The following is a 27,003-nucleotide window of genomic DNA, read 5'->3' on the forward strand; positions in this document are numbered from 1 at the left end:
CTTTATCATGCAAGATGTTGTACATCGTCATGTTACACAGTCTGGACCAAATAATTCCGAGGAAAATTGAAACCAAGTGATCATATGAAAACGTAAGGTTGTTGTTTAATTTTTGAAGTGTATGGAGAATAAAATATGTTGACATTGTATGAGGAGAGGGAGAGAAATACTTGAAGATGTCGTTGACAGATTTGAGATTTTAAAATATGTTGCTCTTCTTGTGGTATTTAGCCTAAGAAGAGGACCCAAGAAAACACTCAGTGACAAGCAGCGCTGTTTATTGTGTTACCACTGTCTTTAACAAGCTTTCTATTTTAGGTTCTAAGCTCTCCCTTGCTCTGGACGAGAGAAGTAAAACAGAGTTCCCATGGGGTGTCTCACTGGTGCTGAATTTAATGGAAAGAGCTATTCCAAGGCAGGACAAAGAAGCCATAGAGCAATTTTCACCTAGATGCTTCCCAGGAAGACATTTCCCTTTTCCAGAGTGGTTTATATTTCCTCTGAAGCAGATGCCAGGTGGTAGCATGACTGAAGAAGCTGAAAGAATCATGTTTTGTGTCTGTTCTGCTGGATGTTCCATGGAGGTTGGGGAATGGTCTGCTCCATGTGTGCCAGGAATTCACGCTGCTTGGGATAATTTCATTTTTTTTTCCATGACTGCAGGAAATGAGAACAGAGGGATTCAGCCACTGGTGTTTAACAAACAATGCAGGTACCAGGGCATTTATCACGCATCCCTCTGTTTTCTGACAGCAGAAGAGAATGCAGAATGTTCAAGTATAAAAGAAAGAAGTTTGTGCTGGAAATGGAAAAACCTGAAAGATCTTTGGGTAAAAAATATGAGGAAGGTGAAGGAAACTGCCTCTTTAGTCAAGTTGTGAAGACTTTTAAGACAACCTCTGGCAATGTGTAGAGTGAGAGTTCAGGTCAGGGTCATTTCAAATGCTTGTAACTGCTTTTGTTCATATTGTTTAGGAAATGCAAATATTGGCATCTCTGCCCCTCACAAGAAATATTTTCTGGAGACTTTATAGACTTTCTTCTGGTGGAAATCATGGAAGCATTTTACTCCTGTGAAGGGCTGAGTTACCAGAGGTGGGTGGCTGCTCCCTTGTTTCCAGACATAAATGTCATGGACTCTCTAGGGAAAAATAGAAGAAATGAGGTAAAATGCAAAAACTTCTTTAAAGAATAAAATACATTCTTTATAAATAGCAAAACAAGAACAGGTAGGTCTAATTTTTATTATGTTAATTAGTAATAATTTCTCCAGTTGTCTGAAGCAGTGCAGGCCAGCCACCTGTCACTGCAAAAGGTGGTATGGTGCATGTAGCTGAGGACAGTAGGAAAAATAGAGCGCTGCAGGCAGGAGATGGACGGATGGAGAGGGGTGAGTGAGTGAAGTGAGCGAGGCCGCAGAGCAGCAGGTTCGGGGTGTGGAGCGATGTGGGGAGACGAGCCCGGCACAGCTGCAGGAACCGCCGCCGCCCCGCCGCGCTCTACCCGCGGGCACCCGCCTCCCTGCCTTAAATACCCCCCGCGCGCCGCTCCGCTGTCACGTGACAGAGACACCTCGTCGCCATTGGCTGGCGCAGCCCCCTTCCCCCCGCCCCCCGCGCGCGCCCGCCCCCTCGGGCCACGTGAGGGTCGAGTCACGCGATTTCCGGGAACCCGTCAGGAAGGGACATAAACAAACAAACCCGGGGCCGCATGGAGGGGCCGGGCCGGGGCTCGCCGGGCTGCGGCCCCCGCTGAACGCCGTGAGTGAGGGGCTCGGGGCGGCCGCGGGGCTCCGGGGGGCTGCGGGGCACCGAGGGGCACCGAGGGGGCCGAGGGTCGGGGGGGGCCCGGGTGGTCCGGCGGGAGGAGGCGGTGTCGCCGGGCAGGGGGCTGCATGGAGGGAGGGAGAGCGGGACGGAGGTGTCTGCCCGGCTGCCGAGGGCACCGGGACGGGGATGGTGCCAGCGGCCCCTCCGCTCCGCTCGCCCGCCGGGGGGGTGTGGCTGCCGGGGCCGCGGGAGAGAAGCGGTGCGCGGGGGTGTCCGGCCCGGAGCGGGGCTCTGGGGCCCGGGCCCGGGCTGGGGGAGATGAGAAGGGGCTGTGGGGACGGAGTGCGGGCTGAGCGGAGAGTTGTCGGCGTTGTCCCCTCCAGCCTCCGCCCGGCGGGAGCGGCCCGTGCCTTTACAAGGAAAGCGAGTCTCGCAGCGAGCGCCAGGGAGAGGAAAGCACCGTCCTGCCGGGAAAGCCCGGCCGCTCTGGGTGTGCGGGCGGAGGGGCTCCCCGGGAAGGGAGAGAAGGGTTCCGCAGGTCCTGCACTTCTCTGCTTTTCGGGCTCGTAGTTGCTTCCTCCGTTTGCGACCTGTTTGAATGCCCGGGACGGCCGGGGGTGACCCGTGGGCGTGCGGAGTCTCTGTGCCCGGTCATGTTGGTGCCCGACGGGCGGCTCCGCTCCGAAAGCTGCGGAGCAGAGGTGGCGGAGAGGGGTCACCGCTCTGCGAGTGCTGGCCAGGACAGGACGGGACCGTTCCCGCTCCGGCGCGGCGTTTATGTAATGACGGAGCTGGGGGACGGTGGTTAGCTGCGATCCGCGGCCCCGGGAAAGGTCTTCTGTGGAGCCGCGCGGGTGCGCTCCGGCTGCCCGCAGCCCAGGCGGGGGTCGCCGGGCGGGGGCCGCCCCCCACGAGGCACGGCTGTCTGGGCGGTTTGCCCGGTGCGGCGGGGCCGGGGGCGGCCGGGCGGGTGCCCGGAGCGGCGGGCGCGGCGCGGGGGTCGCGGGGCCGCGGCCGGGGCGGCGGGAGGGGGTTTGTTTACATGTCGCCTCACCCTAGCTTGAAAGGGCCGCTGGGCGGGTGAGCGACGGGCGCGGCGGCCAATGGGAGCGCGCGCGGCGGAGTAGCCAGCCAATGAGCGGACGCGGAGGGCGGGGCGGCGGCGGCCGGGGTAGGCTGCGCTGGGCGGCGGGGCGGCCATGTTGGCCGGAGGTGTGTTAGTGGGTCAGGGCCGGGCCGGGGGACACAGGGGGGACACACGGGCGACACGGGCACCGCGCGGGGCCGTGGCTGCGGGAGCCACCCGCGGTGCCCGTCCCTCCGCAGCGCTTTGCCTCAGGGGGGCTGTCCCACCTAGGCGTCGGGACCGGCCCGGGGCGGTGCCCGCGGACGGGGGTCCCGTTCCCCGCGCTGAGGGGAGGACGGGGCGCGTTCCCGTCTCCTGCTCCTTGCCCGTCCCCGCAGATTTGGGTTATAAAACAGCCGGGAGACAGCCGCCCGCGGGTCTCAGCCTGTCCCCACACGGGTGTCGAGCACCTCTCCGTGTCTGGTCTAAGCTCACGCTGGTTCCTAGCAGGGAACACCTCGATAAAAACCCCTCGTGTCACCGAGGACTCAAACCCAATCTTTATTATTTACCTTTTGTCCCCAGGCTCCCCACCCTGAGCGTTATTCCCCATCCGCGGCATCGCTGCCGTGCCCTCCCCTCGTCCCTGGCAGCCCCGCAGCCCACGGCACTGCTCAGGGCATCGGCTGCTGGAAGGGATGCGGTATCCAGGAGAATTCCGCTGTCACACTCGCTATAACACACTCGCTGGTTATTCAGGCTTCTCCATGCAACAGGCTGAACGGCTTGGAGCACTCGGCGCTGCCAGCTGAAATGTGCGGTTCTCACTTAAAGCGATCGTGATCTTTCCGTGGCTGCCACTCGAGGGGTAACTTGTTGAAATCGTGCTCCACGTAACAGGCAGAACAGAATCGGATTCTCGTATTGTCTTTTAAGCGCTTCTAAATGTTTTAAAGATCGTGGTTAAAAGGTCTCTAAGGTCGTTTCCGAGCAGCCTTGTGGGGAAGGTTAATTATGATTATTATTAAATGTGTTTTCATAGTAAAAATTACAGAGGGTCAGACGCTGGTGTTTTAGAATTGTGGTCGGTTTTTATTGTTGGCTGCTTAAATGAGAAGTGAGAATTTCTATGGAAAATAAATCATAGAATCCCAGAATGGTTTATGTTGGAAGGGATCTTAAAGATTGTTTCATTTCAACCCTCTGCCTTGGGCAGGGACATCCTCCACTATCCCAGGTTGCTCCAAGCTCCATCCAACCTGGCTTTCAACACTTCCAGGGATCCAAGGGCAGCCAGAGCTTCTCTGGCTGTAATAGTTCTACAAGAAACCTTTCCTGCTAAAATAATCTCAAAGATTCCTTTATAAATGTTTTAGCTCAGAGACCTCAAACATCTCCATATCCAGTAGTTCACAAAGAAGGAATTATTCAGTGTTTGATGGGAGTATTCCCTGATAAGAGCAATCTGCAGCAGAGGCATCAGGCCCCCAGCATCCTCCCCAGGTGGTTTTTAAATAATGAGAGAGGCAAACAGCCTTGTGAAGGACTGAGACTGAAGTCAGCATTAGCAGGAATTAATTGGGAGCAAGCAGAAGCTTTTGTTCCACTAATAGGCTGATAGTGTGGGATCAATAAGGGAACCCACAGGTTTAGATTCCTCTGGCCTTCATGTCCATGCTCTGTGATTTGGGAAGTTTAATTGAATTTCTTAACATCAAACCTTGATGAGGAGATTTGGCATTGCCTAAGAAGTGCTTGAGAGTCGGCATTGGCATGAAAGTTAAACCAAAAGTTTTGTGAAAATTCTAAATTTAAGCTTTAGATCTTGCCATAATAAATTCCCTGATTTTATTTTTTTTAAATTCTTAAGCCATGGGATTTTTTTTTTTACTTTTTTGACAATTTTGACTGATGCATTTTTCAGATTTGCTGCTGGCTTTGAAGTATTCGGTACAGATGCCCCATTTCTAACAAGAGTATAACAATCATAATTTCACACTATGAAGAGTAGACCAGACTGTACCGTTCCCTTCATCATAAGACTTGTGTTGCTTTTTTGTTTTTTCCTGGAAATGACAGAATTAATAATTTTTCTCTTAGTCTGAAAGACTCGGAATAAATGTAGGAACAGCCATCCTGTTAGGATGTAGAATATTGCTGGAGATTGGAAACGGAATTGTTTAGTTTTGGTTTTGTTTTTTGCCATTGCTTTCACCCCACTCTGCTTCAGGGGAAATCTAGAGCTTAAAAAAAAATTAGATGTTAGTTTTACTACTAATACTCATGTGTGCAAACCACTCTCCTAACTCTGCAGTGTTATTTTAATAAGGGTTTATGCTATGACTATTTAAAATTTAACCATTTTTTAAATTAAAGTCAGGTAATATAGTTCTAATAAGTTTAACATGCTGCACATCCCACTCTTAGCACTAAAATAAGAATAAAATATCAGTCTTTGTTGCAGAATATACAGAAAAGTGCTTCTAGTAGGAATATATTAATCTGGGCATAGTTGTTACAAAATATGTCCATGCAGAATGTTTGTTAGTTTAAAAAGTAATCACTTTGTTTTGCTTCTGCCTCCTGCGTGATGGTCAATATCAGTGCAGGCTGGGATACAAACACAGGCTGGGCAGGCACAGGCGGAGCAGCCCTGGGAGGATCTGGGGGTGCTGCTGGGGGAGAGCTGGGCCTGCCTTGGCCCCCTGGAGCCCCCCATGCCCTGGGTTGATCCCCCAGCGTGGGCAGCAGGGAAGGGGTTGGGATTGTGTCCCTGTGCCCTGCTCAGGTGAGACCTCACCTGCAGAGCTGCCCCAGCCTGGGGCCAGCACAGGGAGCACCTGGAGCTGCTGCAGAGCCCAGAGGAGGCTCCAGGATGAGCAGAGGGATGGAGCAGCTCTGCTGGGAGGAAAGGCTGGCAGAGCTGGGATTGTTCAGCCAGGACAGGAGAAGCTTTGGGGTGACACAATTGTGGCCTCACAGGGCCTGATAGAGCTGCAGGAAGATGGAGAGAGACTTTACAAGAACCTGGAGTGACTGGACAAGGGGGAATGGTTTCACACTGACAGAGAGTAGGGTTAGATGGGACATTAGGAAAAAATATTTCCTGTGAGGGTGGGCAGGCCCTGGCACAGGTGCCCAGAGAAGCTGTGGCTGCCCCTGGATCCCTGGAAGTGCCCAAGGCCAGGTTGGACAGGGCTTGGAGCACCCTGGGACAGTGGAAGGTGCCCCTGCCATGGCAGGGGTGGCTCCAGATGATCTTTCAGCTCCCTTCCAGCCCAAACCATTCTTTGTGATTCCATCAGTTTCTGGGATCTGTTTGCTGACACAGCTGCAGCACCCCCAGGGCTGGGAATTGGCGTTGGCACAGGGGGTCCATGAGTTGGGATTCATGGGCTCTGCTGCCTGAGGTGTGTGTGTGATTGCAGACCAGAGCTTCTCTTTAGAGGTATCACTTCCAGGTCTTGAAGTCCGTCTGCTGTGGGCGAGTAGGATTGGAAAAATAACACTGGAGGGGGAAGGGATGATCAGTGGAGGAAGGGGAACAGAGACAGTGAAGTAGCAGTTCTGTTGAAGGGAAGAGGCTTAGAAGAAGTGAAACAGTCTGCATATCTTTAGTTCTTTAAAGTGGCAATGCTCCATCAGACTCAGGGACTGGGGGTTTTAAGCAGGTGGTGTTTTCTCTCCAGGACAGAAGCAAAGAGCATAATGCCCTAGATGGTTGTGCTGGCATTTTAATGGAACTCCTTTACCAACAAGGTACAGGGACTTGGCTGCTTTTGTGAGTCCAGGAATGAGACTGCAGTGGATGGAAATACAGGAAGATTTATCTTTTAAAAAAGAGAAACTCTTTTAAAAGAGTGTCTTTGTTCACTGCTATGAAATAATAATAATAGTACTAATAAACTTAGTGTCTTTGTGGTAGGGGAGAAAAGTAAAATAACTTTTTGAAGTCTGGATAATCATTGAAGAATCATGTAGAAAGAAATAAAGGAACATTATTCAGAAACAAAAGTAAGAAACATACACATTCATTGAGGTTGTAAAATCCTCCAAAGCCACTGAGTCCAATCTGTGAGTGATTCCCACCTTCTGAACCAGACCAGAGCCCGGAGTGCCATGTCCAGATGTTCCCTGGACACCTCCAGGGATGGACTCCACCCCAGGCAGTCTGCATGTTCTCAGCTTGAACACTGCCCTGAGCAGAGGGTGTTCTGTACCAGAAAACAAGTTGGCACAAACTGTGGAAGGAAAAAATGTTTTTAAGAGACGTGCAGGAGAACTTCTTGCATCTCTAACTCCAATATTTCATGAAATGTCCAGCAAACAGTGCATGGTACATAATGGTTCTTTCCAAGCACGTGGCATAGTTTTTGTGCTTTCTCTGAAATTCAGAGTTGGCCATGAATGTTTCAGTCTGAGCTTTTAGGTTTAGTACTGGCAGCCTCTCGTGAGCTATTTTTTTATACCTGCATCAAAATTGTGACTTTGACAAGCTGTGCTGTGTGATGCAGTCACCATCATGAAAGTGTAATTGTTCCTGTAATGCACTTACAGCAGGCATTTAGCTGCTGGGATAATAAGCACTGTGCAGCCAACAAAAAAGCACAGCCACGCTCCATGTGCTTTTCCAGTGGTACAAAATACACAGCTGAACTGGGCTAGAAATAGCAACTTTCCTTGTAGCCACGGTACAAATGATTCATGCAGGTGACCGAGAAAGACTTTCAGAGCTGCTAAGCTAAAATCTGAATTTTTGGGTTTTCTCTTCCAGGGGCTTCTTTTGAGGTGATGTGTTGTGGCAGGAGGGTGTTTTAGTGGCCCAAGAGGCAGCACATGCACAGGAGCTGCACTGTGTGTCCTAAATGCTGCATATTTGGAGTTTAGCTCCTGCTGTGGGCTAGGTTAGACCAGTATTCCCAGGTAATGCAGCTGCTGCTCCCCTGTGTGAAATTCAGTCTTCCTTGGCATCTTGGAAACACTGTTCCTCTTCAGAAAGTAAATATTAAATACAGGGGATGATTTTTAGTTGGGATTTGTCATTAGATTAATTAGGTGTTAACTCCACAGAACAGGTTCCTTGTTGATGACTGATGGGATTTTAACTAATGTATATATGCATGCCTCCATCAGTAGCCCAAATTCTTAAATGTTAGATGGACATAGCTGCTCCCGAGATCTCAGAATCATTGAGTGGTTTGGGCTTGACAGGACCTTAAGGATCATTTCATTTTAATGCCCTGCCATGGCAGGGACACCTTCCACTATCCAGATTGCTCCAAGCATCATCCATCCTGGTCTGGAGCACTTCCAGGGATGGGACAGCCACAGCTTCTCTGGGTACCCTGTGCCAGGGCTTGCCCACCCTCACAGGGAGGAATTCCTTCCCAATGTCCCATCTAACCCTGCTGTGGGTCAGTGTGAAGCCGTTCCCCTTGTCCTGTCACTCCATCCCTTGCAGAGTCCCTCTCCATGTGTTGGAGGCTGCCCTCAGGTGTCCCCAGGCCCCAGTGAAGGCAGGAGCCTCCTCCCAGGAGCAGAGCTGGGTGCTGATGTGACTCCAGACCTGCAGACACAGAACCAGCTCCGGGCCTGGCTCCTTAATCACCTTAATCTGATTTCCCTGCAGGCTGTTGCCAGAGGAGCCTGCCTGCTGCTTCGGGCTCTGTATTCCACCTGTGACTCTGCACTTGGGAAGGGCTGATGGAAGGCATTAATGGAAATTGTCCCCAAGTAGAAATTCCAGCTATATTTATCTTCAGTAATTCTTAGTGCTGCTGTACTTGAGCTCTGCCACAGCTCTTTTAGTTCGTTCAGAGCTGCATTCATTATAGATAACACAACAGCTGGACTATTCTTTTCTAACTCAGTCTTGGGCTGAAAGTGCCAGTAATGATAAATTCTGTAAAAATGGGACTTTAACTGCAGTCTGCAAATTACTTTCCTTCACAGCAAGTTCTGATTTTACACCTGTGCTTCCATATGTGTCATTGACTTGTGCCATACATCTTTATTTACACTGGCAGTTAAGTATAAACAGCAGGAGGCTTTTAATGATGACCTTGATCTTTCTGGGAAATTTGGAAAGCAGTTGGAAGTAGGGCTGCTTTGTTGGGAGCATGAAGGATATCTGGATTGTGCAGCTCCCTGAGGCAATGTCTTTCTTTTCATGGCCTCACTGTGTTTTCCCCTTCCACAGAGCTACTAAGAAAAATCCTACACTGTGGAATAGTTGACTAAATTCTACTGGGATTAAATTAAAATATTAATATAAATATTATAAAATGTCAAGAACTAAACATAAAGAGAATTACTGGAATAATTGGGTTAGCTGATACAGTGCTTTGACCTGAGAGGACATGCACTGGCATTCTTAAATAGTGCAAGAAGTTTATCACTCCAGTCTTGGAGATGGTAAAAGTGTTTTCAGCCTTTAATATTTGTTTTGAGGATTTGGAAGTGATCCAGAATCTGGCACTTCAAAGTGTTGGTTGTTAGTGAAATCAGTATCAGTAGAGATGAAGTTTCATCCCGCTTTGCTGGCTGTGTGTGGAACAGCTTGAGGCCCACGTTCTAACAAAAAACGTAACAAAGAATAACCAGTGAAGAAGCAGCAAGTGTTTCCTTTCTTTCCCCTCTGTACCATGGAGAACTCTGGCTGTCTCCTTGTGAATGCAGGAGGTGGTCTGGTGGTGATGTCAAAGCATTAATCTGATGAAAAATGCTGGTGAAAAATGCATCAATCTGCAATGGAAAGAAAGTGTTAAGGTGTTTAGGATCATAACCTTGCTTCTCTTTTTGTGTCAGAGAAGATCCTGTGTTTGTTTTAAAGAGCAGGCCCTTTCTCCTAGCCCAGGTGAGGCTGAGAAGTGACTCAGTCATCCCTGCCACGTCCCCACCTGGGAAGGACCAGTCCTGCTGTGGTGTGGCCTTTGCTGAGTGAAGGCAGATGGGGCTTGCTGTGGCACAAACTTTAAATGTCGCTTTTAAATAAGTAAAGGGTTCCCTGGAGGTTTTGGAGCAGAAAGGAGCTTTTCTCACAAGGAGCTGGCTCGTTCACCACAGGGCCCCGTGAGAAACGGCCGCTCTGGCAGGGCTAGCGAGGCTTCAGCTGAGAACTCTGTGTAACTGGACCTGTAACTGTTGTTCTTTATATTCCAGCTGCTCTTTGCAAAGCAGGCTGTTTTGATAAATAAAGACTTCTTTGCATAGTGACTGTTTTTACCACAGTCTGATGGTCCATATGCTAAAGAGGACAAACTAACTGAGATACCATCTGAAAGTGGGAATAATCATGGGGATGCTGTCATGTGCTGCTGGGGGAGGGTTCTGAGCTGTGGGAGAACACTTAGAGTTTACTATTTGTTTTTCAAAAGAGGAGAATAAACACAGCCTGAGCAGATTGCACCAGAGTCTGACTTGGGAGCAGTGCTGAGTGAGGGTTTTCCTTACGCCGTTCAAAATTCTGGATTAAACTCAGAAGAGTCATTAGACAAACATCTGAAGTAGAGCAGGTCTGTAGAAACTTCTGAACTGTAAAACTACCAGTAGATAAATTGGTCCAATTTCAACATAGGCCTTACTTGAATTAATAGAGAAGATATTTTATTAGACAGCTGTGAATTTGGCAGATTTTAATTTGTTCTCTTGAGGAAATCTGTCTCTTCCACTCTGCTGCTGGATGGTTTTTGTGATCCTCTACCACTAGATGTTGCTGTGTGAGTGATTGATGTAATCTTATCTGATGCTGGATGGATTCATCCCTGAAGAAAAGGAGGAGATACCACTGAAACAGCATTTCTGCTTCTTCTGAAATTTATATTTTGAGACTTTTGCCTGAGACATTTTTAGAGTTTATTGGCTCTGTTACATTAGTCATAAAGGTTGTCTCTCTCTTGGATACCCAGCAGTGTGCTGATTATTGTTCCCAATTTGGCAGGGTTTTCACTTCAGGTGTGTCTGTAGAGCTGCTGGTCTCAGCAGAGAGGACAAAAGGCAGGAAAATGTAGCTTGACCAAAAATGGTTTTGCAGCAATTCTGTTCTGTAGCATCTGTGGCTTTTCATTCAATAAAAAATGGCAGGGGAAGAAAATTTCTATACATTCCGGCATGAGGAAAAATCAGTTTTCAGGGGAAATTCTTGCCTTTGGCTGTTTTTTAAGCTTTCACCTTGTTGGTGAAGGATTACTCACCTCCTTGGGGGTTTGCTGTGTTTATTCTGCACAGAAGCTGACAAATAGAAAAGCTCCATCAGGGTGAACTGAAGTTATCCTAAGGAAAAATTTCATTGCATGGATAGTATAAACACCCTGAGACTGAAGTAAAGCTGGAAAGGAATCGACAAGTGAATAAAACAAGAAGTTTGGAATTGGATTTGGGGAATCTGGGCTTGGAAATGCCTCAGGTAAGTCTGCTAGGATTTTATCCACTTCTGTAAATAATTTTGCCTCTGCTTAAGAACAAATTTGACCAGCACTAGGAAGGAAGATGTGTAAGAGATGAAAGGATGTGTATTTTGTAGGGTCCCTGTAGTGTCTGTGGTGGAAGCTGTGGTGCTGCTCTTGGTGCTGTGTTTGTTCAAGCTTCAGCCACGTTGTCGCTTGGTGAGGGAGGATGCCTGGAGAGCAGAACAGCCTTTTATTACTGCAGTGATTCACACTCAGCACACTGAATGACTTTCAGCAGCACAGTGTTTCTCCCTTCCCAACCCTCAGGGTGAGAGTGTCTAGAAGAGAAATTGAGGTCTGGAATTAAATGTAGCAGAAGGCCTTGCTGCCCATTCCCTGCATGCCCAGTCATCCTGCTTAATGCTTTTTTTGCCAAATTTCACTTCGTTCTTGAGAAAGAGGTAACAATCTTGATTTAGTTGTCATAAATTTTGCTTTTCTTACAATTTCATGTGGAAGTTTTATGAGTTCTAATGGCTCTAAACACAGTCAACACTGCTTTAGTACAAAATAATTTGTATTAGAGGGACTCCCAGATCTTGCCAGGACTGGCCCTCATCCTCTACAAATGCCAGCATATCCCAAAACTTGGCAGACATAAGACTTTGAAACCAACAGGGAAGAATGAAGGAGCAGTGAATGCTCTTGCAGCTCTGTGGTGGATAAAAATTTGTCCTTTGATTGCTTCTGCATGTTGTCAGCTGCTCTTGAAGCATTCTCTGACTCTGGGGAATGATGTGCTTATCTGTGGTGGTAAAAACCTTCGGAGACTAGGAGGAAATAGTTGTCCTCTTTCTGTTTGTTGAAGACGAAAATGTGCCTTTTTATATTATGTTTGAAATGTCTGTCCGTTGTGCTGTAGCCCAGTGTGAGTGGAATGGACCCTCCTTTTGGGGATGCCTTTCGGAGCCACCTGTTTTCAGAGCAGACTCTGATGAGCACAGATCTCCTGGCGAGCAGCTCGGATCCAGACTTCATGTATGAACTGGTAGGTCACCTTTGTGTACCCAGAATTTCATCTTGACTGACACCAGTTCCTGTAGGAATCAAGGGGTGTTGGTTCAAGAATGCTGGAAAATTATTCATTATTGCTGGCTGCTGGGGAGGGGCTGGACTGCTTGTCCAGCAAATGTGGTGCTTCTTCAGCAGGCACGTCTTCAAACTGGCCATTGGGACAGGCTCAGATCCACCTTCCACTATCCCAGGCTGCTCCAAGCCCTGTCCAGCCTGACCTTGGACATTTCCAGGGATCCAGGGGCAGACACAGGTTCTCTGGGCACCCTGTGCCAGGGCCTCACCATCCTCACAGGGAAGGATTTCCTCCTGCTGTGTTCTGCTTCACCCAAGCTGTGAACGCAGGGGAAGGAAAATAGAAGTTGACTCACATAAAAGCTACTTTTATGAGCATTCTCTTTTTGATTTTCTCCCTGTATCAAAAGGGAAAGGTCACTCGTGGTCATTAATTGGTTGTGTTAGAATGAGGATTTCCAGGAACTGGTAAACTCGAGCATATTCTGTTCAGCACATAGCAAAGATTGACCTAGCTTATAGAGATGCTGTGATGTCTTTCGTATTTTAAATACATGGGTATTGGCACTGGTTTAATTCCCAATGAGCAGATGGATTTGCAATAGCAGGAAAAGTCAATGTTATAGGAAGAAAAGTGTCTTCAGAAAGATCTGTTGCTGAAGCACAGGAGCTGAACTTTATTCTGACCTTCAAAAGAAGCTTTTAGTTGAAAGTTGAGGTCTCTTCCTATGTCACCACTCTCATATTTCACTGGAATTGTGCTCTCCTTACCAGATTAAGTAGAGGAAAGAGATGGATACTTTTTTGTATTAACTTTTAACTTACCTTATTGTGCACAGGACAGAGAAATGGACTATCAGCAAAGCTCCAGGGACAACTTGCTTTTGATGGAGGACTGCAAAGACCTTGAGAACTTGGAGTCTTTTACGGACATCCTGGACAAAGAAGCTGCTTTCACTTCCAAGTGGGAGCAGTGGGATACCTACTGTGAAGACCTAACTAAGTACACTAAATTAACCAGCTGTGACATCTGGGGAACAAAAGAGGTGGATTACCTGGGCCTTGATGACTTCTCAAGCCCATACCAGGATGAAGAGGTGATCAGCAAAACACCCACACTGGCTCAGCTGAACAGTGAGGACTCCCAGCCTGTCTCAGATTCACTCTATTACCCTGATTTGCTCTTTAGTGTAAAACAAAACCCTTTAAATTCTTTATTACCTGGCAAAAAAATCACGAGCAGAGCCGCGGCGCCGGTCTGTTCCTCCAAGAACGTGCAGGCCGAGGCCGCGCTGTCGGACTGTGCCCAGAAGGCCAGCAAGCCTGGCAGCCAGCCTGCTTCCAGCACACAGATCATGGCCAAGACCAACGTGTACAGCAGTGAAAAGGTGAACATTCACGTTGAATGTAAAGACTATGTTAAAAAAGCAAAAGTAAAGATCAACCCCTTGCCGCAGAGCAGGCCCGTGCTGAGCCAGGCGCACGCTGACGCAGCCAAGGAAAACACCTGCTACTGTGGGGCTGTAGCAAAGAGACAAGAGAGAAAAGGACTCGAGTCCCCCCATGGTCACAGTACTACTCCTGGTTTGCCTTTTAAAGAGACTCAAGAGCTGCTCCTCAGCCCTCCCCAGGAGAGCCCAGGGCTGGCGGGGGGGGAGAGCAGCCTTTCCGCCAGCACGTCCGTGTCGGACTCCTCGCAGAAGAAGGAAGAGCACAATTATTCTCTTTTTGTAACAGACACTTTGGGTGAACAGTCAGCCAAAGCAGACCCCGAGGAAGAGGAGGAGGATGAGGATGATATTGAAGATGAGGACCATGATGAAGGATTTGGCAGTGAGCACGAGCTGTCTGAAAACGATGATGAGGAGGAAGATTACGAGGACGATAAGGACGATGACATCAGCGATACCTTCTCAGAACCAGGTACCAGCATTGTTGGGCTTTGGTAACGTGAAGGTTGATGGATTTGTCCATCAAGCTTTCGAACTCCTGGTAGTTACTGAAGAGCAGCACTGATCTTAAGTTGTCAACTCCCCTCCCACATTTTCTAAGTGCTTTGCAAAATGCAGTTAATTCTAAGTATGCAAGGTCTCTGTTGCCCTGTTTCATTAAAAACTACATAAACTGTGATCGTGCAACAAAAATTATAATAGAGAATACAGGAAGCCCACCTGTAGCCTGAGGTTAGAGCAGCTACCTGAAAGTTTGGCCTTCCTTTTTTTGTAGCTCTCTGGTAGGATATGCAGACCTTTCTAGCACTTCTTATAGCTGTGAATTTATCCAGAATTGGATCTGTCAGGATGTGAGTGAAATAATTTCATAAACTTAAGTCCTACTTTCAGCTACAGTTTTTCCACAGAATCCGAAGAATGACTGAAATTAATAGAATCATTTCTAGGTTGTTTTCAGCAGTAACACTTAGTGGCTGCTGAATTGAGGATACTGAATTCCTCTCTCTCCTGCCTGTAGAAATGGAGTTCTAACAGCAGGAATAAGAATTTACCTTGAGCTACAAGGTAACAAAACAGTGGCATTGTATAAAAATAAAATCTGCACACAAAGCCACAGGATTGTAACCAAGTGTTAATTTCATTTCAGAATGTATTACGATATTCACATCCTATAAATGTCCTGTAGCAGAGCATAAGAATTAAAGTATTCAGACATTTGGCAATATATAACTTTGAGGAGATAAAGCAGATGAAATTTCTCCTTGTTGAGAACAGCAGCTTCCCTAAAGCTTGTCAGTGTTTGTCATAATGAACTCTCAGATGAAATTATTTTCTAATTAGATTTCCTGTGTTGGCATTAAACTCGTTAAGCATTCTGCCCTTTGTGCTACTTTCACATGCACACAACACATTTTTATTAACATTTTGAAGCCTCTTCCTCCCTTCTAGAGTGAACTCCCTCTGCTTTCTGGGGCCCTGAGCAGCTGTTCCAGCTCTGCAGCCCGTGGGGGTTGTGTTGCACTGGGAGTCTGGGATCCATGAAAAAAGTTGTGTTAAATGCTGTGGGTGGAATTAATTAATTTAATTAACTATTTTACTGACCAACAATCCTCATTCTGCAGCAGTAGCTGAGGATCTGGGCTTATCCAAGCTTGCCAAGCCCTTCCATGAATGAAGCCTAAAACCATGTGGTGATATTAAAAATTTTATCATACATTTTGTCTATTGTAGAAAATAACATCTCCAGGTATTATAATTATGTCACTCTTGTACTTGGTGTTGCTTTTACCCTCTGAAGGTAAACACTATGGGTAAACTATCTAAAAATAGGCAGAGCACAGGTAAATGAAGCCTTCCACGGCTCTGAAAGCAAATTCAGTTGGTATTTTGAGTGAGGATGTAATTTACTGAAAGGCCAAAAATCTACTAATTATTGCTGGCCCTCTAAAGCTTTTTTTTAATACATGATTTGCTTTTGGTTATTCTTCATGTATGCTTTTAGAGTGAATGAAATGCTTTCTTCAGGTGTTATCTGAGGAAATATGTAGATATAGTGAAGGAGAAACAGATAAAAATGTGACTGGCTCCCAGGCAAGTTTGGACAACAGCGTTTTTATTATCACCATGAAACAGATTTAGCAACTTTGGTCCCCTGCAAAGGTAGTTTATTATGGGAATTACCAGCCCAGGCCTTTTCTAGCATTTAAATGTGGTGGTTTTGCTATTACTGAGTCTATTTTTCCTATCTCATTTAGTAGAAAGACTTTTAAATTACTGTTCCTGCCATCAAGTAGTCAGGAGATTCCAGAAATGGGAAATGCAGCAATTTATTCAATTGTCAGTAGCACTGGTGAAAAAGTGCTCATAGAGACGCAGAGATTGTTTTAAGAAGCTGCATTAGATCAGTGTGAGCACCTGGACTATCAGCTGGGGGAAAAACACTGGAAATGATTTCTCAGAAGCCTCTGTGGTGAAGTGGTGAGGAGGAGGAGATCTCTGGGTTTGTTTCAGTGGGGCTATTTTTGGGTTTCACCTGGTGAGAGGCAGAAATCACATGGACACTGTTCTCTGTTCTGCTTCATTTAACCCTGGTGAATTTAAACCCAAAACCACGGGGAGGGATGTGAAGAAAGACTTTTAGGAGGGAATTGTGAAGGGCTTCAGAGCTGAATACAAGAAGCCTTTCAGATTTCTTAGAAGCCTGCTCTGCTGTGTGATCTTTGCTAAGAGGAGGAATAAATACGGTGCAGAGCAGCTAAACAAGTTGGTGTGTTAGGTTAGGACACTGCACTGGATTCTTTTATGTAACTTTATAATGGTAGCAGGTCAGTGTTGGGCTTGCAAGGCAGGATGTATTAAGTCAATGTAATTGAAGTTGCTAACTTAATTACAGTTTGAATAAGCAAACAGGAAGTTCTGATTTGAACCTTGTACATTTGTACACTTCAGCTCTTACAGAGATTTGTTTTCATTGGTTGGATTAATTCTGTGTTATCATGAAGATGGGCTCAATTTATATATTTCTGTATGACTTCCATAGCTTTTTTTCAGGTGGAAAGTCAGTGGGCTTTTTGAGTGCATTTTGATACTTATGTTAAACAGCATTTGAGTAAAATGGAGCTGCAGTTACAAATATTTATGGTATTTGAAGCTGTATTTAATGTAAATTGTCGATAATTTTGGCTATACAACACAAACGTTTTATAAAGCAATGTTCATTGTTTGGTTTGCCTTTAAAATCCTGCCCTTCTAATAAACCAGAGAATCCAAGTATCTGAGTTGATGAAATGATGAGAAACAGAATTTCAGGATGGATTTCATCCATCTGCATACCTGACTTCTATTTGTGCTTTGGGTTATGACATGAGAGTCAGACCAAAGCAAGAAAGTTTGTTTTTCCTCTTTCAACTGGTTTTTCAAGTGCAAACAGACTAATTGAATGGACTGTTTTAAAAAGAAGAAAGTGTTCTTTGTGCTGGTGGAAGATGAAGCAGAGCTGAAGCATATGGGGTCAAGGCTTGCTAATTCTGCAGTCTGTGCATGGGTGGCTTTTCCTTTAGCTCCATAAGAGTATGTGATGTTTAGAAATCACTTTCTAAAGTAAATGTAAACTGTTATTTAGCATTTTAGCACAAAAAGCTATGCAGTGGTTTGAGATATATTTTTCTTTAATCCTAGTATACCTTATCTTTATTTTCTGAAGCATATCTGGGGTTTGAGAATCTGTGGTTTGTGTTTACAGTTATGGTAAATATTTCTGTGATGTGGACAGTGGCATTACAATTTCCATGTCCTTAATGAGCAGTTTGTGATACCAAGTGCATCATAATTCACCTCCAAAATATTGTACACCTTTTCTGAGGATCATTTCTTCTCCCACTAAAGAGGAGGAAGAGGCTGAACAGTGGCTCCAGATCCCTTCAGCTTAGATGGTCCTTTGGTCACTGTCCTGATATCAGAGCCCCTTTCTCCAGCCTAGGAGGGAGCAGTGCTTGGATTTATTCCCTGCAGGTCTGTGGACTCAAGGAGCAGCAGGAGTTGGACTCGATCCTGTGGGTCTCTTCCAACTCAAAGTGTTCTATAATTGAATAATTTTTTCTTTATTGTCTTTTGCTAATCCGTCTTTATTATCTGCTTCTCTTTCTATGCTTTTTGTCAAATGTGGAGGTGAGTTAGGATTGTGTTCCTGCCAATTCATGGAGAAAATTGTCTGGATGGGAGAACACGGTCCAACATCTGCTGTCTGTACTTGGCACTGCTGGGATTGTGGGGGACTAGAGCTTAGGGGGTCAGAGAACACAAAGTGACTTTAAATGCATAAATAATTTTGGTTTTTTTAACTAATGAAGCCCCATCAGTGGCTCAGTGTCTATCCCTGGATTTAAGGCAAGTACCCAGGAGCACTTGATGCTGCAAACCAAGTCTGTTAGATAGTGCAAAACAGATCTGTGGTTCTGCTCTTAACTTGAATCCTCAGTCCGCTGCTAAAGGGCTACAAACAATTCTGTCACCGGCATATAAACAACCCCCTGCATCCTTTTAGGGTATGAAAACGATTCTGTGGAGGATTTAAAAGAAATGACTGCGATATCCTCTCGGAAAAGAGGCAAGCGAAGATACTTCTGGGAGTACAGCGAGCAGCTGACGCCGTCCCAGCAGGAGAGGATGCTGAGGCCATCCGAGTGGAACCGGGACACCCTGCCCAGCAACATGTACCAGAAGAATGGGCTCCATCATGGTAAGAAATCCTCATCCTGGCCACAAATAACTGTCTGCTCGTTGTGACACCTTCAGCAGCCAAACTCCCCTCCTTGCAAGTGCTGAGAAGTTGTGTTTTGGCCATGAAAATTTGAAAATTTGTTACTCAGTTAGCAGGGCTCTGCAGTGCCCAGGGGAGGCACGGAGAACACACAGTAGGGACTTTCACTGTGGTTTCTTCCAGAGGAGCGGGGATGAATTGAGAATTGTGACTTCCAAGGGCTCTCAGAGGAAACCCCAGGAGTTCAAAGCTTTCTCAGTGCGATACTGTAAATATTGGATGGGTGGTTTGACTGATGTTTGCTGCTCGTGGCTGTTGCTGTCAGTGCTGCCTGTGTTAGCAGGAGGCTGGGAGGGCTCTGGGTGCCAAGTTCAGGGCACTGTGGTATGAACTGAGGACAAGCACTAAGGCACAAGTGTCTCTCTGCTCCTCCCTCCTCGTTTTCCCCCTGTGAATGCAGCGCAGTGAAGAACTTACTCCTCTGGGAATAAACTATTTCCTTAAGATGCCCTCTCAGAAACTTAAACCAGTTGCTCTAATAGCTGTGATTTATTCCCAGTGAGCAGTTACTGCACCACAAACATGATTAACATCACCCAAAACAAACCACTCTTAGGGGTATTTTTGTTTTCTTGTTACAGGACCTCTTTTAGGCTGTTCCATTTGATTTTGGCTTTGAAGGAGCAAATTAAGCTAACTTCCCTGGTTGTAAGGTCAATGTTCCCTTAGAGTTGAAAACTACTGCTTTTAAAAAGGCAATTGGCCTTCTCTTAAATCAAAAGATTTTGTTGTTGTTGTTCTTACCTGTAGATTTATTCAGGGAAGAAAGCATTTTTTTTCTTTAAATCTCCTTAGTTTTTAAAAGCTTCTTTATCCTGTAGGGAAATACCAGTACCTAAAGTCCCAGTCATTGCTCTTTCTCATGATGGACCCCTGAGCAACCTGGTCTAGTGGAAGGCGTCCTTGCCCATGGCAAGGCGGGCAAAAAAGATGGATTTAAGATTCTGTCCAACCCAAACCATTCTGTGATTCCATTATTTTATATTTGTTATCCAACACCAAATAACCAAATGTGCTCTGAGGACTCAAACCCACCAGACATTTGGATGCTTGACCTTTAAGTCAAGTGCAAAACCAGGCCTTAAAGAGCTTCAAATACACATAATAAAATGGGTTAACTGGCCTTTATGTGGGTCATTTCATCTCAGCATCAATGAAGACTGTTTCAGCACCAGGCCTCAGCACTCTTTCTTTGTCCAGAACTTTAGCAATAAGATTATTTAGGGATTTAATCCACTTGAGTGTGCAGGAGGATATTTTGGCTGAATACGAGTTAACAAGTTTACAGCCAGAGCAAAACAACAGGGTTTGAACTTGTGACATACATTTTTCAGCAGAGTCGTGTGTATGCTCTCTGTCACATCCAGTGGCCTGGCCAGCAGTATTTGCTCTTATCTGATCTGGATAGAATATGAATTGTACAAAGCTCTTTGTGTGGAAATGCTCTTTCTATTGTGAGAGGCCACAGGGATCACCTGATTCCGGCCCATTCTCCTGCACTGAACAAAGGAACTTCAACTGCACCCAAAAAATGCCTATTTTAGAGTGTTTTCTCACAGGTTTGTGTACATGTTGTGTCGTTTCCCTACCCATTTTTCTGCATATTTAAAACAGGAAAATATGCAGCAAAGAAGTCACGGAGGACTGATGTAGAAGATCTGACTCCCAACCCCAGAAAACTCCTGCAGATTGGTAACGAGCTGAGGAAGCTGAATAAGGTGATCAGTGACCTGACACCTGTCAGTGAACTCCCCTTAACTGCCAGACCCAGGTCGAGGAAAGAAAAGAACAAGTTGGCTTCCAGGTATGCATTGGGCAAAGCTGCAGGGATGAGAAAATTGAATTGCTACAACTGAATGATAAAGATGTAAATAATTTTTGCCTAAAGAAATTCTGCTTCATGTGGCAGCTCCTGCAATGGGAGTTTGTAGTTCATCAAATGTAAATTACCAATTTATCAAAAAAGCAGGGCAGCTGGCACCTTGGGAGCCGTGGTTTGCCTGTTTCCTAGATAAGGTTTCCACTGGAATTGGCTTCCTTAGCTGTGGAGCAAACAGCTGGGACAGTGACAAATTCTACAAGTGTCAAATGAGAGCAAATGCAGGTAGCAGAGTGTTTTCAGTGAAGGTGTGGATGGAGGAGTTTGTGCATCACAGCTCTGGGAGGTTTGGTTGATGAGTTCATGTGGCTCTTACTACTCTGGCATTTCTGGTAGTGTTCTAATTCTTCCCCTCTTCTTGCCATAGGGCTTGTAGACTAAAAAAGAAAGCCCAGTATGAAGCCAATAAAGTAAAACTCTGGGGTCTCAACACGGAATATGGTAAATACAACTCTTCACATCTTAATTTCTGTTTTGTTTGGGCAAGTCTTTGTTTTGCACCATGATGTAACCTGGCGTTTAGAGAAAAGAGTTGGTACAAACCCAGCAATCCTGTTGGTACAAAACCAGCCCATTGAATAAAGTGAATGTAAACTGGGTTATCTTCTTTTCAGATGTAAATTATGTAAATGTGTGCATGTAAATATTAATGAAAATTTTGGTAATATTTGATGTAAACTATTATATTTAATTTTACAATAAGTGTGATGTGACACTTTTGACACAGATAGTTGTGTGTGGATAACTGTGAATCCCTTCCAGGGGAATGTGATGTAAAGCTAATCCTTTATTTTTTTCTTTGCAGATAATTTACTCTTTGTCATCAACTCCATTAAACAAGAAATAGTTAATCGGGTGCAGGTACCTAAAGATGACAGAGGAACCAACATGGAGCAAAAGTTGAACATACTTATTAAAGACACTCTTGGTAAGCAGTGAACTTCAAGTATCTACCTGTGTATGAAAATGTAGAATCATAAATGCCCTGAGTTGGGAGGAACCCAAAGCTGATCCCATTCCACCAGGGACACCTTCCACTGTCCCAGGCTGCTCCAAGCCCTGCTCCACTTGGCTTGGAACACTTCCAAGGATCCAGGGGCAGCCACAGCTTCTCTGGGCACCCTGTGCCAGGGCCTGCCCACCCTCACAGGGGGGAATTCATTCCCAATATCCCATCTAACCCTGCCCTCTGGCAGTGTGAAACCATTCTCCCTTGTCCTGTCACTCCAGGCCCTTGTAAAAAGTCTCTCTCCATCTTGTTGCCTTATGCAGGCACTGGAAGGGCACAGTGAGGTCACCCCAAAGCTTCTTCTCTCCAGGCAGAACAATCCCAATTCTCCCAGCCTTTCCTCCCAGCATCCCTCTGAGCTCACTACCTTCAAGAGGAAAGAATGAGAATGAACCCTTTCCTGATTCCAGCTGTCCCAACCAAAGTGTCCCCTGGCTTTGTGTCACTCAGGAATGTGCCATGAGCAGTGACCTGAGAGCAGCTTCTCTTCCCTCCCTTTCAGGACTTCCTGTAGCAGGACAGACGTCGGAGTTTGTGAACCAGGTCCTGGAGAAGACAGCAGAGGGAGACCCCACGGGCGGCCTCGTGGGGCTCCGGATACCCACGGCCAAGGTTTAGGGCAGGACTGGAGCTGCTCCCGGGTCAGGTTCCGCCCGTGCTGTCAAAGTTCCTCGTTGTAAATGGCATTCTGGTCTGCATGTCAGCTTAGCATTCTGTAAACACTCACCTGTAGGTTCCATTGGTTTCAAGTAACTCTGTAGGAAAACAAATCACAGCGTGGTAGAAAATGCTGCAGAGCATTTTTGGACCATAAACCAGATAGTTTCAAAGCTGCTTTAAAGCTCAAGGGCAGAAATGAGAGTTCTCTTTCAAATGATCTAGGACCAGAATATATCACTTTTGTTTGAGAAGCAAAAACATGGGTTTGCTAGTGAAAATACTCAGCATTTGCCAGACATTGTGACAGGTTTATGGTCCAAGTGAAGTAAGAGGAAGCATTTTTTTTTGGTGAAGCTATCAATGTAGGGAGTTTTTCTGTTTTGTTTTTTTTTATTATTATTATTTTTAAATATTTGGATTTTCTTTTCTTGTTCTTAAAAAAAAACCAGTAAGCTTTCTTTGCAACCATTAACTTGTACATAGCACACACAGCATTAGAGCTAGTGTGCCATATAAGACTTTAATTTTCTGAGCTTAAATAGAGTATTTAAATGTCTGTGCAAGCAAGAGAAAAAAAAAGTATATTCTTTGTGCCTTGTATTTTGTGGGGAGAGCTATCAGTATAAGCTGGTAAAGTTTTGTATGAAGAAAACCCTGAGGGGCAAAACCGAGCTGTATAGATGGTGAGATTTTAGGTTTAATGTATTTGTTCCAGCTCTTAAAATTTTTTGAATGTATATAGGAATATGTTGAAAATGTAGATATATGCCACAGAGTCTATGTATTGTATAAAAGATGGCTCTAGAAAACTCAATTTCGGTACTTTGGCCGGAAGAAAACAAATACTTGCACATTAATGCGATTGTTTATTTTTGTACCAAAGACAAATGCAACTGATATGGCGAACTGCCAGTCTAAGTAAAGTTTTGCACAGCTTATATGATACTGTACTGAATGTAAAAACAAAAGAAAAAAAGAAAAAAAATTAAAGGTCAGGGTTAGGGATCTTACTGAACTGTGAATTTTTTTGTTTGGGTCCAATTATCTACAGAAGGAGCATTCATACATAACAATATTATTTTGCTGTTCTTGTAGTTCGCTTCCATGGTAGATAAGTTGGTGGCCGTCTTGGAGTCTTTAAATCTTTTTTCTCTGCACTTACTGTAGGAGATTTTAATATATTTGGATTTTAGTAAGCTATTGGTAAAATAGTTTTCGACTTTGAGAATTTAAAAAAAAAAAAGTATTTAGCTTGTTGTAGTATACTTCCACCAAACAACCAAAATAAAATTATTTTTATTGTAACGTGTATATATGTAAAGAGAAAAAAAGAGCTACAAATATCTAATTCCTTAGTTGCCACTTTTCCAGTTGATGTATTATTATGCATGTGATGTTTCCAAGGATCAACACAGGCTTCAAACAAAACAACAAAAAAAAAAATTTATAGACTTTTATATTTTTGTACAGGTATTTCGAAACTAGCTTCTTCAGACTTATATGTGACTTATTCTTGTTAATTCAGTAGTTTCTATGATTGAGGAATATTAACACAAAGTTCTTATTTGCTCTTCTGCTAATAAGAGTTGGCTTTGTAGTCAGTGTTAATGTACAGATTAAAAGCTTTAGCCTTTGATGAGAAAGTCCTTTATCTCAAGGCAAGATCATTCTCTGGTTTCATGGACCCCCCCCTCCTTTTCCTCCCTGTTCTTTCTCTCCCTATTTAAAGATGACAAAACACTGTTTACTGAAAATAGAAATACCAAATATTTTCAAATGTAGCTGCTGAAAAAAAAAAAAAAAAATGCAAAAGTCCATGAAGGCTTTCTCCCCACTCCCTTTGGGGAATTTCTCCACTTTGTTTCTAGTTTGTCTAAGTTTGTTTGTACTGTGATTCCTTTTTGTTTATAAGTAGATTATTTTTATATCCAAGCTTGTGCTATAAGAGAAAAAAGCCTGAATTGGTAACAGTGCAGTGAAAGTGATGGCCCTGCCCCACTCACAGCTTCCTTTGTTCTAAATATTTTGGAAGACTCAAAAGGGAGGAGGAGGCCAAAATACCACTACTGAGCTGTACAGAAAGTCTTTCCTACAAGAGACTGAACAAATACCCAGGGCAATTTAGGCAAAACTTTGTAAATCCACTTAAGGCTTGCAAAATCTGAGTGGAATGTGGGTGTTTTCCTCTGAGGCGTTTGTGTTGTCGTCGTTGTTGTTCAGGTGAGGTGAAGAGTTGGCTGCTGCTTTCCACGGTGGCTCTGGTGTATTCCTCTTGTTCTTGTGGAGGTGCCCAGAGCCCCAAAAACCCCGACAGAGAATGTGTCCTGTGAGGTTCAGGCTGTGCCTGGGCAGGGCTGGCACGCTGAGCTTGTCCCTGTGCTCCATCCAAACCCTGCGGGCGAGCCAGCCTCTCTGAACATTGAGAGAGAGCAGTTTGGAATCAGGTAAAAACTTCTGGGACAAATTCAACTGACAAAGTATTTAAAAGGGCCCCCCTCCCTCGTTTTTTTTTTTGCTGCCTGGGAATTCTGGGCAACACACAACTTTATAGCTTTTTATTTTTGTCTGAAAACCAGACTATGATTTTGGTCTCGCATTTCAAAGTAGACTTTGAATCTTTAGTGAGTTCCATACCCTCGCATTTCAGTGTTTCCTATGTATTATTTTAAGTTAAAGCTTTGAAATAGTTGAGCTTTTTAATGTTGACACTTTATTTTGTAACTATTTATATGTATGTACATCTTAGAAAAGCACTTTGTTTAAAAAAAAAAAAGAGGAAAAAGAAAAAAAAAAAAAGAAACTGCGTTTTATATGATTCCTGCCACTTGCTGCTAACTCTGGGCTGGTCAGAATGCTGCAGCGATACTTGAGATAAATAAAACCTGGCAGTAAAATGTAGAGTAAAGATAAGACCTTTTGCTGGTTTAACTTTATCATAAAGGTGACATAGGCAAGCTGTGCAGCTTTACATTTTAACCAGGGGACTCTGTGGCATTTAAACCGTCTAGAAATGGTTGTACTTTAATGCCAGTAACAATCTGCTTCCTCTAGTGTCATTAAAATATATACATTTAGTGTATACTTATCACAAACAAAAATCTTATAAGGGTATAAAAACCAACAAATGTACATGTTCTGTTTTTTGGCAATTGTGGCATGCGTTTTGGGGTGATCTTTAGAGAAGACCATTTTCTAAAGATTTTCAGTGTTCATACATAGTATGTGGATCTTAACGAAGTCCTGGGGTTATTTTTTTGTTTGTTTTTGAGTGTAGGCATTGTGAATATTCACTTTTAATCCTATATCCAAAAACAATGATCTATTTTTTTGATTTAATACAACCAGAAGCTCTTCCTTTTTCTGATACACTGGATTCTCTAGGATTTGTTTCCATATTAAAAGCATGCTGTCATAACTGCTCTTGTCGAGATCTCGTCAGTCTGAACGTAGGTGCCACACTTGGAATCGATGGGCTGCTTGTTCTGCTGTACCATGTATGACCCTCGTCCTTCCCCCCTCCCTTCATGACAGATGATGATGTGGCTTTATATTGTGCCTTACTTGTACATCTAGAACTAAATGTTTTTCATTCCCTCTGAACTCGTCAAAGCTTCTGAGATGGAATCAGAGCTGATGAAAGCGTGCTGGAGCGAGTGCGATTAGGGCTGATTTCAGTTTCTCTCAGTAGTCCTTTTGTATTTCTATGGAAGACCAGTTTTTGAATGGCCTTGCAAAACCTGGGGGTGCTCCTGAAGGGTGTTTTTAAACCCAAAACCCCTTTTGCTATAACGCTTCCTTTTATGGTTTATTGAACACATTTACTGATATTTGGTGAGTACTTTTTGTTTTTGGGATGAGAGAGACTTACTACTAAAGCTATGTTTATGTGTGGATGGGCTGGATTTTCTTATCATACCAGTTGAAATAATTGTGATTTAATAAAGTTGCATTGCTGTAAAGCCGATGTGAGAGTCAGGCTCAGCTGTGTTCAGTTCCTAATTTATATATTGACTTTTTTCCATATTAAGAGGGCCAGGGAAAAGTTGGGGCTTTAAAAAAAAAAACAAACAAAAAACCAACCTAAAATGGATGAAGGGTCTTTTAACTAACCTAAAAGCAAACTTACCCTTTGGAAATACAGAGGTGTCTGTTTAAAATTTATTTTTAAAAGACACCCCCCAGTATTCATCTGATATTTGCCTTCATTAATGAAACAGCTTATTCACAACTATAATGACTGGATGTGCTTTTCTTTTCCATTAATCATTTAAACATAGCTTTTTTTTTTTTTTAAATCTCTAAAGGGTTTTATCAGGAGAATTTCCAAGGGTTTGTATCCAAGCTGCCTCCAGCAGAAATAGCAAATGCAGTTCTGTTCCTCAAACGTGTTTGCTCGTCTTCCTGAAATTCTGCTGAGGCACAACCCAGTTCTGGACCATGAATGTCGGGATCTGTATTTGGCCTTGAGACCCGAGTTTCAAGAGTGCATCTAATCATGATTTGATTTTCTTTTGGAGTTGGAGGCTTCAGTTGGAATCACCTAGTGAAGTGTGCTGCTAGATGTGGTCTTGGCTTGTTGACACAGCCTTGCACACAGCTGAGGTTTATTTTGTTTACCCCAGGGATTGTGTGAAGTACATTTCAAACAGTTGCTGCCTTGGTGACTGATCCTTCTTGTAACTGTATTAAGGGCATTAGTCTGTTGAGAAAACACCACTCTTGAATATCTCCCAATGGAAATTGGGATTCTTCAATGTCATTAATCAAAGATGGCACTTTCAGGCTGTATCTTCTTTGCAGCATACAAAAATCTCTGTCTTTCTACAACTTGCATTTCACAATATGCCATGTTTTCCCTTCAGTGCTTCTAGAAG

The 27,003-nt window shown here is 44.5% G+C and overlaps 1 protein-coding gene across 4 annotated transcripts; it reads left to right on the forward strand.

The window, feature by feature from the left end:
- Positions 1-1,554: 1,554 nt before the first annotated feature.
- On the forward strand, positions 1,555-25,544 carry CREBRF (CREB3 regulatory factor). Of its 4 annotated transcripts, XM_086852351.1 has the most exons (10): positions 2,924-2,981; positions 3,421-3,650; positions 11,062-11,239; positions 12,145-12,270; positions 13,151-14,234; positions 18,306-18,500; positions 20,196-20,385; positions 20,828-20,901; positions 21,266-21,388; positions 21,972-25,544. In XM_086852351.1, exons 3-10 carry the CDS (start codon positions 11,231-11,233, stop codon positions 22,085-22,087), a joined length of 1,917 nt encoding a protein of 638 aa, XP_086708477.1. In that variant the 5' UTR covers positions 2,924-2,981; positions 3,421-3,650; positions 11,062-11,230; the 3' UTR covers positions 22,088-25,544. The 4 variants fall into 4 exon arrangements, with proteins under 4 accessions (XP_086708474.1, XP_086708477.1, XP_086708475.1 ...); XM_086852348.1 differs by lacking the exons at positions 2,924-2,981; positions 3,421-3,650 and adding an exon at positions 1,555-1,760; XM_086852349.1 differs by lacking the exon at positions 3,421-3,650 and having other exon boundaries at positions 2,931-2,981.
- The last annotated feature ends 1,459 nt before the right edge of the window (positions 25,545-27,003 follow it).

The sequence above is a fragment of the Cyanistes caeruleus genome, chromosome 15, assembly GCF_971803275.1.
Source record: "Cyanistes caeruleus chromosome 15, bCyaCae1.hap1.1, whole genome shotgun sequence".
In the NCBI taxonomy this organism is placed as follows: domain Eukaryota; kingdom Metazoa; phylum Chordata; class Aves; order Passeriformes; family Paridae; genus Cyanistes; species Cyanistes caeruleus.